Source organism: Venturia canescens, chromosome 5 (assembly GCF_019457755.1).
Source record: "Venturia canescens isolate UGA chromosome 5, ASM1945775v1, whole genome shotgun sequence".
In the NCBI taxonomy this organism is placed as follows: Eukaryota; Metazoa; Arthropoda; class Insecta; order Hymenoptera; family Ichneumonidae; genus Venturia; species Venturia canescens.
Genome location: NC_057425.1, coordinates 4541825 through 4552914, shown reverse-complemented (window position 1 = coordinate 4552914; position 11090 = coordinate 4541825). Strand labels below are relative to the sequence as shown.

At 37.6% G+C, this 11090-nt stretch overlaps 3 protein-coding genes across 3 annotated transcripts; all 3 read left to right on the top strand.

The window, feature by feature from the left end:
• LOC122410474 (uncharacterized) lies at nt 1-4055 on the top strand. The gene is made up of 12 exons (XM_043418634.1): nt 1-631; nt 706-798; nt 1101-1350; nt 1535-1640; nt 1708-1852; nt 1930-2120; nt 2250-2275; nt 2374-2500; nt 2622-2765; nt 2859-2994; nt 3145-3282; nt 3521-4055. Exons 1-12 carry the CDS (start codon nt 521-523, stop codon nt 3581-3583), a joined length of 1530 nt encoding a protein of 509 aa, XP_043274569.1. The 5' UTR covers nt 1-520; the 3' UTR covers nt 3584-4055.
• Nucleotides 4056-5892: 1837 nt separating this feature from the next.
• Nucleotides 5893-7861, top strand: LOC122410829 (uncharacterized). The gene is made up of 8 exons (XM_043419269.1): nt 5893-6211; nt 6281-6373; nt 6606-6825; nt 6938-7085; nt 7154-7298; nt 7367-7548; nt 7623-7648; nt 7731-7861. Exons 1-8 carry the CDS (start codon nt 5984-5986, stop codon nt 7859-7861), a joined length of 1173 nt encoding a protein of 390 aa, XP_043275204.1. The 5' UTR covers nt 5893-5983.
• Nucleotides 7862-7972: 111 nt separating this feature from the next.
• Nucleotides 7973-9298, top strand: LOC122410477 (A disintegrin and metalloproteinase with thrombospondin motifs 5-like). Its single transcript, XM_043418636.1, has 4 exons — nt 7973-8223; nt 8315-8447; nt 8743-8871; nt 9193-9298. Exons 1-4 carry the CDS (start codon nt 8144-8146, stop codon nt 9226-9228), a joined length of 378 nt encoding a protein of 125 aa, XP_043274571.1. The 5' UTR covers nt 7973-8143; the 3' UTR covers nt 9229-9298.
• Nucleotides 9299-11090: the final 1792 nt, after the last annotated feature.

Genomic DNA, 11090 nt, shown 5'->3' with positions numbered 1-11090 from the left:
ACAGGTAAAAGAGCTTCGGGAACTCGAAAGCGTCATTTCAATGCAAGCGTTTATATAATCATTTTCACGTTGTTTAAAAACATACTGTTCGGTGTATAAATCGTGAAACTCCTGAGTGCGAACAATCGGAGATTGAAGGAGGATCGGCTGGAAAAAACGTGAGATCGACAGAAACGAGAATAAGACATTCGCCATTTGTTTTTCACAGGTGGACATGACTGATGACGATCCGATTTTTGAGTACTTGAATATTAATCCCAACAGTGGTAAAAATATACGAATTCAATTAAATTGGCTTGACAATAATTCTGTAAAAATACAAAGTTACTCAGAAAATTACCGTTTGACAACACTCGGTGAAGCGAACGAACGAATAAAATGACTTTATTTCAAATTGACAGTAATAGCACACGAGTTCGTTGACATAGAAGTCTCGAATCATATTCAGAAACGATCGACAGAAAAAAACAAATGGAAAAATGCGCACATACGGATTTGGGCTTTTGGTAAAGACATCAACATGTGGCTTCATCCGCGAGATTCGTTGCTCGCCTCAACTGAGACGCCCGTTTACTTCGCACGTTTAAAGCGTCGGAAGCCTGGAGGCGTGGCTTACTTTCTGCAGACAAACGTACGTATTTAATGAACAATGACGAAGAACGAGGTAAATAAGAAATTTAAAAAATTCATACTGTTGTGTCGCAGGCAATGGCAAATGTTGGAAGACTCTTCGAAAATCCTGAGTATTATGCCTCGTTGGTTATCGGATCGGATCCATACACTAACGAAGCTGTAATTGTACGTAGAATTTTGATGCTCATCGCAATTTTATACCGGCATTAAGGGCGGAACCGATCGAAGACCGATCCGCTGTACAGCAATTTTCTTATCCTTAAAAAAAAAAAGTACAACCGATTTCCACAGTGAATTTTTCACAATAAGAAAAATACACTGTGGCAGTATATTCTGTACACTCTCAAAAGACCTTTTCTCCCATGCACGTGTACCGTTAACGTTGAATCCTTTAAATAATCCGGTTAAAGAATAAATTAAACGAAATAAAAAATAACAATCACCAACGAAATTAATTTTCCGGGCAGACTGGAAAATTCAAATTAAGCGGAGAAAAAGCAACTGTTATCATCAGACCTGTGCCAGTAGAGATTCCTAATAACCATTTGAGAAAGCGTCATTTGATCCACAATTTCGGCAATAAGTTCTTCTACAAGACACGACACGTTGCCTTGAAAGTCGCAGATAACTTTCCGGAGAACGACTGGCTGACACACCTTGACATTCTTACTAGCAATGACAATAAAATTACTGGGAATAAGAACTATAATAATCACGGTAAGCATAATCCATTCGGAGCGCATTACGTCAAGATTTTTCATCGTAAACGTTAAAAATTAATATTTGAAAGATTCGGCAAAGCATCGTGCTCGACCGGATTTGTAGAAAATTTTTCACAAAACCCCAACGCTTTCGCATTGCTTGTATTCTTATAAATAATTATCTATTTTATGTTTTTCAGATTTATCGAATCCCGTTAAAAGCGTTGGATATGATTTTCAGAATTATGAAAATACGATTTATCCAAAAATCTTTTTGCACTACGATTGTACTTATTTCAGGAAACCGTGAGTATGAAAGAAATACGAAGACAACCGAAGATCGAAAAAATTAGTCATACAAAGTTTCTCTCAGATTTCGGGACCGCCACAGGAGACTATTCGACACGACGCGTTTCCTCGAATATGTTTTGGCATTTTGGAACGGCGTCGACCTCTCCTATCGTCATCTCAAATCCCCGAGCATAAGATTACACATCGCCGGTATAGCTATAGCAACGGTAAGTTACGAATTGTTTTTCTGCCGAATCCGGATGCGCTTTCGAGCCATTTATCATTGTATACGCACAATTTACAGAAGTGCAGGGCGACACCGTACATTGAGAAACATACTATAAAAAAAAGGCACAAGAGGAACAAATTGCAAATGAAATTTCACAGAGACTCATTCAAAGCCAACCGTGCATGGTTAGATGCGAAACAATATTTTTATGAAATAAGGAAACAAATTCCCTTCGACATGTACGATATTGCAGTTACGGTGACCATGTACGTACGAAATTAAATTATAAAAACTGCATTTAACTGTGAGCAAACTCAGTTTATTCAAATACTCACCGACAAGTTTTATTTCAAACCACCGAGGACTCACAATGATGTTTTCAAATGATTATCTAGGCTGAAAATGAACTCTCCTGAAATAGGTAAAAACCGTTGTTGTTTAGAGTATTATTGTCTGAGATAAAATATTATTTGCTCGTCGAATAGTAGCTGACGTAACATTGGACGAAATAATTTTTAGGTTTCGCAACGGAGGGTGGTGCTTGCGTCATTGACGAGGATGCAAAAGAGCAAACGGGGGTTGCAGTGATCCAGGACAACGGTGCCTTCAGCGGGATTGACACTGCGGCCCACGAGATAGCACACACGTGAGTGCACAAACGAGCCCGGATCGCAAGATCGTTTCGATTGACTCAATTTTCTTCAACTGAATACAATTTTTCGGATTATTTTCTCATTGATCTTTTCGTCGAATGCTTTCATGGATAGATTTGGCATAAAACACGATGACGGCAAAAAGAATGCTAAATGCAAGGAGGATTTTGGTTACATCATGACACCGGACACCATTAATACGAGAAATTCATCGACCTTTTCGCCTTGCTCTCGGAAAATATTTAATAAGAAACTGAGGTACGTTTCCGCTCATCAATTCTCACATATGAGTTAAAACGAGTGTAACGTTTATAGCTCACTGTTGATGATTACGGTGTCCTGTGATCTTAGGTCCGGTTCGCTTAAGTGTATGTACAACCCGCCAGCGTGGCGAGCCAATTTACCGAAACTGATGCCCGGAAGGATGAAAACTTTGAAAGAACAGTGTCAAGCTCACGGCTATTTAGGCATCTGTCCCGCAAGTGAGGTAAACTTTTTCCACTAATAAAATCCTCATTCTAACGCCTTTCGAATATGTCAACTTTTTCATTGCGACGAACCTGCGTGGAGGTTCGCAGATTTTTGTCGCCCGCTAATATATGCGGTAACCGCGTGCGTTGCTAATTCAAATTTTTAGTTAAACCACTGTACCGAAATGTGGTGCCTTATATCCCAAAAGAGAAACTGTTCAACTAGAAAAGTTGATAACATTTGCAAGAGAATGGATCATGGCGCAGCGCCAGGTTCTACCTGTAGAAAAGGATTGGACACTGGGGTAAATACCGGAAAAAAAAAAAAAACATTTTTCAATCTGTTTCAGTTTAAAAAAGAATATTTTAATTTTTGGCTGTAAAGAATTATTTTATTTTTCGCATTAAAGTTTTTTTTTTTTACAATTTCAACCTTCTCAGTGTATTCTGCAATATATTTTTTCTTTTTACAAAATAAATCAACTATTCACTTTCCGTTGGATTTGAAAAATAAATGTGATCAATTTCTCCTCCTTTTTGCAGTTCTGTCTTTCAAAAGAATGCGTCCTTATGGATGAACGCGACGAGGAAAACGAAGAAATCTAGGAATTTCGATATAAGGCGGTCTAGAATTACTATAGTCACAATTAAATCAGTTTGTACGAGCTAGTTCAACGAGTTGCAATCAAATAATGTTTGGTCTGTGCTATGAACCGGACTTACCAATAAAACGAAAATGTGTCGTTCACTGGAAAAACGTTCAAATAAAAATCAATCACGGGACACACGTTTCATTTTTTACGAGCACTTTACCCATTTTCAAGTATTTATTTTTTTAGGTCAAAAGTTAAAAGAAAAACAAACGCGTTATTAAAAACACAAAAAATGTATACAATAATTGTTGATTATGAATAATATTTTGACGACAATAGAACTCGTTATATTTTAAGCTCGTGTCACCGGCGCGAGAGCAATAAACTTGAATAGCTTTTAAATGTGTGTTTTCAGTTGAGAAACGAATGATAAAAAAAAATTTTGTACAGCAATTCTTAAAAAATATATACGCCATGATGTGAGTTACTGCGCCTTCAACTTGTACAGCACGAACAATTCATGACAAATAAAAACCCGAGTACAGTAGTTGCTTTGTTTTGATATTTCGTAAAGATCCCTTCGAAAAGCATATGTTTCGTACATTCGTATTGCATTTTTTCCATGGTCATTGCGTGCCCTTCTTTTTTGCTACAAGAAGGTGAATGAAAAAGAAAAAATTTTCGATCATAGTGTATTCAATACCACCGGCAATGATCGATACTTTTTTAGGTAAGAAAAAATGTATCTACAAGTTGTTTACGTCAAGTAATCCCAAAATGATACGCGCTCGGATGAGAAGACCAGTTGTACAAATAAAAATTCGAAAAAATGTGTGATTCGTATTCTCGTTTCCACAACAGTTTCAGATATTTTTCGAATATGATATAAATTACTATTTCTTACGGAAAGTGTACGAATAGTTTAATAACGTTGAACGATGGACGAGAAAAACGGTCTCTACCGTAATTTTTATTCAATGTTTTTCAGGTGCGATATGACGGACGATAACCTGGGTAAGAATTTCGTCTTTTTATTTCCATCTCCACGAACCAAATTTTCAGGGGAACTGAAGCAGACGACGCTGCGTTTCGCGGGATTGACATTGCGGCCCACGAAACAGCACATACCCGAGTCCATAAAACACGAACGAGATCAACAACATTCTTAGTTCTTTTCCTTTCTGTTACATTTTTGTATCAATAGATTCGGTATGAAGCACGATGACGCTAAAGACGACCTCGCACGCGATCCGAAATTGGGATACATTTATTTATTTATTTTTTTCGTTTTGCAACCCTCAATCATATGAAATTAAGTAAAAGACAGTTCGCCCAAAGCTTTTATAAAACATATAAAGCGATCTTAAATTCCCAGAACGAGTTGATTACTCACGTGTAAGGTTTTTGAAAGGGAAACGAAAAGTCCATCGATATATGCGGAGACAAAGAGAGACTCCAGGAAATACTGGATATAATACGGAAATATTATGCAAAAAAATGTAAAAATGAAATTTCGATGCTCTTGTATACTGTGAAGGAATGAAAATCACTCGAATAAAATTGATTCTTGCGTTACACTCCTCCCGTAGTTTCAGAAAGATGCGTGCTCCGATGAAGAGAGCAATTGTACGAATGAAGGTCCGAGTTCTGAAAAGTGCGGCATCGTATTCGTTTTCCTCACAATTGCGACACGTCATCGAATTATTTTTTTGACGCCATATGATATGACTGATATTTTGACCATTTGATGGATTTAATCTATTGCGGAATATGCAGTAAATTCATGACAACTTTGCATTCATATTTGTAGTCGTTGAGTAACGAATACGGAAACGTATTTTTTGTTACTCAAGACTGAACATTTATTGTAACTTATTGCAGCAATTTATGAAATATATTGTTACATGGAATAATAAATTTGTTCGATATAGCAAAAACTTGCAATATGACGCGTCGAAACTCGAATAATTTACTGGAAATTATGTGATTTATCGCTCGGGTCGAATTCGCTATATGCTTGAAAATCCTTTATTAGGCCGGGATTTCACCGAATTTTCATTCAGTTTCATCGATTTCTACGGAAGAAAATTTCGATTTGCAGTTTTTGTGAAAACCCGTCTGAAAATCATGTACGGTTACGGTATTTTGATTTTGGGCTTGGCTATTGTGCACCCTTTTCTCTGCTATGGAAAGGTAAAAAGCTTCGACTATTGTAACTTGAAAATATTTGCTCAAGATGAAAAAACACGAAAATCTCTTCGCCGCTCTCGCGAAAAAACAATTTGTTCGCAGGTGGTCAAGACTGCTGATCCGATTCTCGAGTACTTCAAAGTCGATCCGGATACTGGTAATGCTCTTAATTTCAGATCCAAAGGACAGATAAATAAAATATCATTGTTTTTAATCAACAGTAATGGAACACGAGCTCGTAAACATTGAACTGCCGAAAAACATTCACAAACGATCCACCCCAGGCAACAAATGGGCGAATACACGAATACGAATTCGGGCTTTTGGTAAAGACATCAATATGTGGCTTCATCCCCGAGATTCGTTGTTCGCTTCCGTCAACACACCCGTCTACTACGCAGATGAAGATAGTTACGCGCCTGAAGGTGTCGCGTATCATCGAGTGGACCACGTAAGTTTTTCATATAAAACGATGATTGAGAAAGAGATTCGAAAAATTTGTGACATTCTAACATCACAGGCAATGGAAGGGGTTGGACGACTTTTCGAGAATGCTCAATATCGTGCTTCGTTCGTCATCGGATCGGACGCAGAATCCAATGAACCTACAATCGTATGTACACTGTCAGAATCCATTTTTTTAGCGAAAAAAAAAAAAACATTCGTGAATCTAGAAGTAAATTACGATTTCAGAGAAAAAATGATTAAAAATTATAACTTTGATCCTTTTCTCTCGAAATGCATTAAGTGTTGTTCGTTTCGTCTCCACGTATCGTCATTCATCAGTCAATTCAATTTTCTAAGACTACTCGAGAAATCAAAAGAGTACAAGAATTTTCCAACAGACGGGACCAGTTCGAGGAGATAATGCAGTCATCGTCATCAGGCCCGTGCCAGCGCACATTGTTGAAGAACACTTGAGAAAACGTCGTTCAGCCAACAGCACCGAGGACATCTCCTTAAATAAGGCACGACACGTTGCCATGAAATTCCAAAATGACTGGAACGACGACGAGTGGGAGACTGCTACTCCTGCTCCTACTGTCAATGCGGACGGAAGCACGGGTAATGAAAGTCATGAAAATCGCGCCGGTATCCACGATCCAGTGTTAGCGATTTTACAAGATTATTCGTAAAGTCTTTCAAAATTTATTTATTTTGATGAATACTCTTTCAGATCCGCCGAATCTTGTGAAGCTCAATCCCGAGGATTTGGCTGATTACGAAAATCCCTCTTTATTTCATGCTCGTACATCTTCGGTCGATTACAGCAAATCTATTTACCCCAAAGTATTTTTGCACTTCGATTATTCTTATTTCATTAAGTAAGTAAGATAAAGATACGTAGATTATTCGAAATTGAAAGAGATATTTGATGATAAGTTCCTTCCAGATTCTGGGACTACAGCAGCCGGCAATTTGATATGACGCGCTTCCTCGAATACGTCTTGGCATTCTGGAACGGCGTGGACCTGTCATATCGTCACCTCGAAAACCCGAGCGTTAGAATTCACATTGCTGGCATAGCTGTAGCTAGAGTAAGTTCCGCAATATATTTCGGCACGCTGCTGAGATCGCGTCTCCTAAAAACACTTGCGATTTGTAGGCGTTTTGGGCAACACCGTACATCGAGTTTTATACGCCCAAATATGTAGACCCACAAAGACAAGGAATCATTAGATTACCGATTATAGCTGATTTATCATTGAATGCTGCCGAATATTTCTTTTATGGCGTAAGGGAACAAATTCCGCTCAACACGTACGACGTTGCTGTTACAATGACCACGTACGTATGGCAACCTCGAAAAAATGCGTGTAAACATCAATATTCCTAATCCATTTTTTCGGATATTTTTATAGGCAAAAAATGAAGAAACCTACATTAGGTAAGAAATTTATTCTTTCAAAATATTTATTATGGAGAAATTCTCGAAATTTCAGTATTGCATTGGACGGAATAATTTTTAGGTATAGCGCCATTCGGTGGTGCTTGCAAAGTTTATCATACTTTGAAGGTGCAGGAAGGAGTCGCGCTGGTTCACGATAATGCTGGGTTTGACGGGATTCGTAGGGCAGCTCACGAACTGGGGCATTTGTGAGTGTACCAATAAAACCTAAGGAAAAATCGTATAATTACGAAAAATAAGTGATTGAATTTCGGTGTAGAATGACGTGTATTCGCCGGATATTTTTTCAAGTGATCGCTAAAATAATATTTAAAATATTATTCGAGTTAATGAATATTTTGTATCCATTTATTGCGCAGGAATTTTATCAGATGGCGACATTTTTCCAAATTTTTTTCATTTTGTTATTTTATTCATAGATTGGGTATAGACCACGATGAAACAGAGGCATGCGGTAGCAATCTTGGATACATCATGGCAGTGTATGATATGGCTTCGAATTTAAGCGCAAAGTTCTCAAACTGTTCCGTTCAAGACCTGAATCAGGCACTGAAGTAAGAATCAGTTCAATATACTCATATACTATTTGAATGAAATATAATATTTATAGCGTATCATGAATAATTATGCTATTTCAAATTTCAGTTTCGGTTCACTCCAGTGTATGTACGATCCACCACCAAAGGCAGTCAATTTACCGAAATTGATGCCCGGAAGAGTACAAAGCGTGGATAAACAGTGTCAAGCTCACGGCTATATAGGATACTGCTCCAACGAGGTAAAATTTGCTCGTTTTATAATATCCGAAATTCGAAATACGAATTAAAAGAATACCCAAATTCATTAATTATATTGTACATGAATAAGTTTTGAGAAAACCAAGATATTTACTGAATTCTTGGAATATATCGAAAATTTGCGCAACGCCTTTGATAAAAGATGATGAAAGAGTCTGTTTTAATGTGAGATTTATTGTTGGATGACGAAATTCTTCCTGAGCATACTGAGAGCTCCATCTTCAGAAACACTTTTTCTTTATAAGATGAGTATTTATTGGTAATTCAAATTTCTAGAGAAACTTGTGCGCCGAGTTATGGTGCATGAAATTCCAAGGATACAAATTGGCGAACAGATGCATTCAAACAGAGTTCAGTGCAGCGCCGGGCACTCCCTGCGGAAACGACGTAAATGGAAAGCCTCAGGTGAACTTGGAAAAACGTTAACATTTTTCATTCGTTCTATCAAGCGAGCTTGAAAATCGAGCAAAAAAACACGTAAAGAGCAAACATCGAAACTTGAAGAACGGAAATTGTTGTTTGAAGACACGCAGCTTGAACCTCCCCCGATGAAAATCGTTCAGGAAAAATTTTTAAATTCCGATAAACTCAACGAAATGAAATATAATCAGAGGTTCAAAACTTTTATCACTTTTGACCCGGGACCAAATAAGTGTCAATTTTTCACTATCGTATATTTTTTCCCCGCGAATGAAATATTGACGTCATTAATACTTTCTTTTGCAGTTCTGTCTGTCGCAACAATGCGTCACTATGGATTAGCGTCACAGGTTTCATGATTTTCAACATTTTCTTCGATTATTGGACCCTGGTTAGTAAGGAATATCAATTTGTATAATCTACGAACTGGAGCTGCAAATCATACAAAAATGTGCATTTGACTGTAAACTGTTGAAATAAATCGTCAAAAATTATGCCTAGAACAAAACAATTTCAATGAAAAACCCACCCATCAACGCAATCTCCGGTTACCTGCATCAGACGTGAAAGATAAATACACGAAAGTGTTGAAAATGCATGCAGCGAACATTATTAAAAACATTAGATCATTGGATTTCAAACCCAGCAAGAACAAATATTAGTGAAGTTTGGCTGAGCGGAAGGAGAAGTATTACTAAAAAATTATAAAAGTACGCGTCTACGGAGTAAAGTAGGGCAAAGCCGAGCAAAGTACCTGCCCTAAAAAAGAGGATTTTTATTTCGTTGGAAATTCAATCACCGAATCGATCAAATTCAATCATCTTATTTTCAATCGAAATACGTTTTCTCTTGCAACATTTTTTTTCATATAAAAGCACTATTGCCCACGGAATTGAAATATTCCAATACCAACGATTTCAGCAGTTTTCCATGAAAAAAAATCTACCTTTCGTGGGCGTTGTTTCGTTTGCTCGTGCGTTCCACTTTGCCCGGCCTCACTCTACAAACATTGACAGAAAAGAGTCAAAGTTACTGCTGCAACGGTACGAAGCCGGGACTTTTGTTTTGGGAGAGTCTACCGTCAGCGAATCCGTTTGTCGGTTCAATCGTTACTGCGACTCGGAGGCTCAACCAGACTGCAAAATATCCGGAATGTTGCAACGGACTATTCTTGCAGCGTACCAAAATACACACAAAAAACGATATTACGAGATGAATCTTGAAAAAAATTCTTTATCGATTTTATTACCAATCGGTATTTTCAAAAATACACGTCCTCCGATGCGGAAGGTACTCCGACAAATAAAAATTCGAATTTTATAAAATATCAGCTCGATATGGTTCGTTCCATCACGTTTGACGTCCGATAATGTTGACGCATCAACTGATTCACCGCGGGGCCATCCCTCCCTTCGCAACGCAAATATTGACTAGTGACGAATGTACGCGAATCGGTTCCGCCATGTGTCCGCAAAAAGTAATAAATTTGCATCGATGTTGAATTTCTTTTCGTAGTTGTTGAAAAAAAGAAGAGGAAACGTGTTGGAAAATGAATCGATATTTTTGACTTCATGACTTATTACCACCACTTTCCAAGAATGCTCGAATGAGTCGATATTTTTGATCGATACAATGCGGATGATTCGTGATGAATAACAGAGATATTGAACTTGATACATGAGAACTCAGGACTCGGAAGATTTACTACAAACTATTATTTATAATTCGGAACGAATTCGTTATGTCTGAAAACCCTTTATTAGGCCGCGATTCTACCAAATTTTCATTCAGTTGCAAAAAGTTCAACGAGAAGAAGTTTCGATTTGAATTTTTGTGAAGAACCATCCGGAAATCATGTACCTTCACGGTATCCTGATCTTTTTCTTGGCCACTGTGCACCCTTCCCTGGTCTACGGAAAGGTAAAAAGCTTCGACTACTGAACTTGAAGAAAATTAATTTAAAAAAATGTTCGATGGTTCTGCAAAGATTTTGTTCATGTGCATCTCGTCGGTGCAATTGATTAGGCGTTGAAACAGTTGAAAGTTTTTAACCGATTTTTTGCAGGTGGAGGTGTATGGCTTACCGATTTTCGATCACTTTAACGTGGACCCCAAAACCGGTAAAAAAAACGTCGTTTTCAATAATGAAAAATGGCTGGAAATAACTTTGTTTTAAAATAACGAATCAAACAAATTGGCGAATA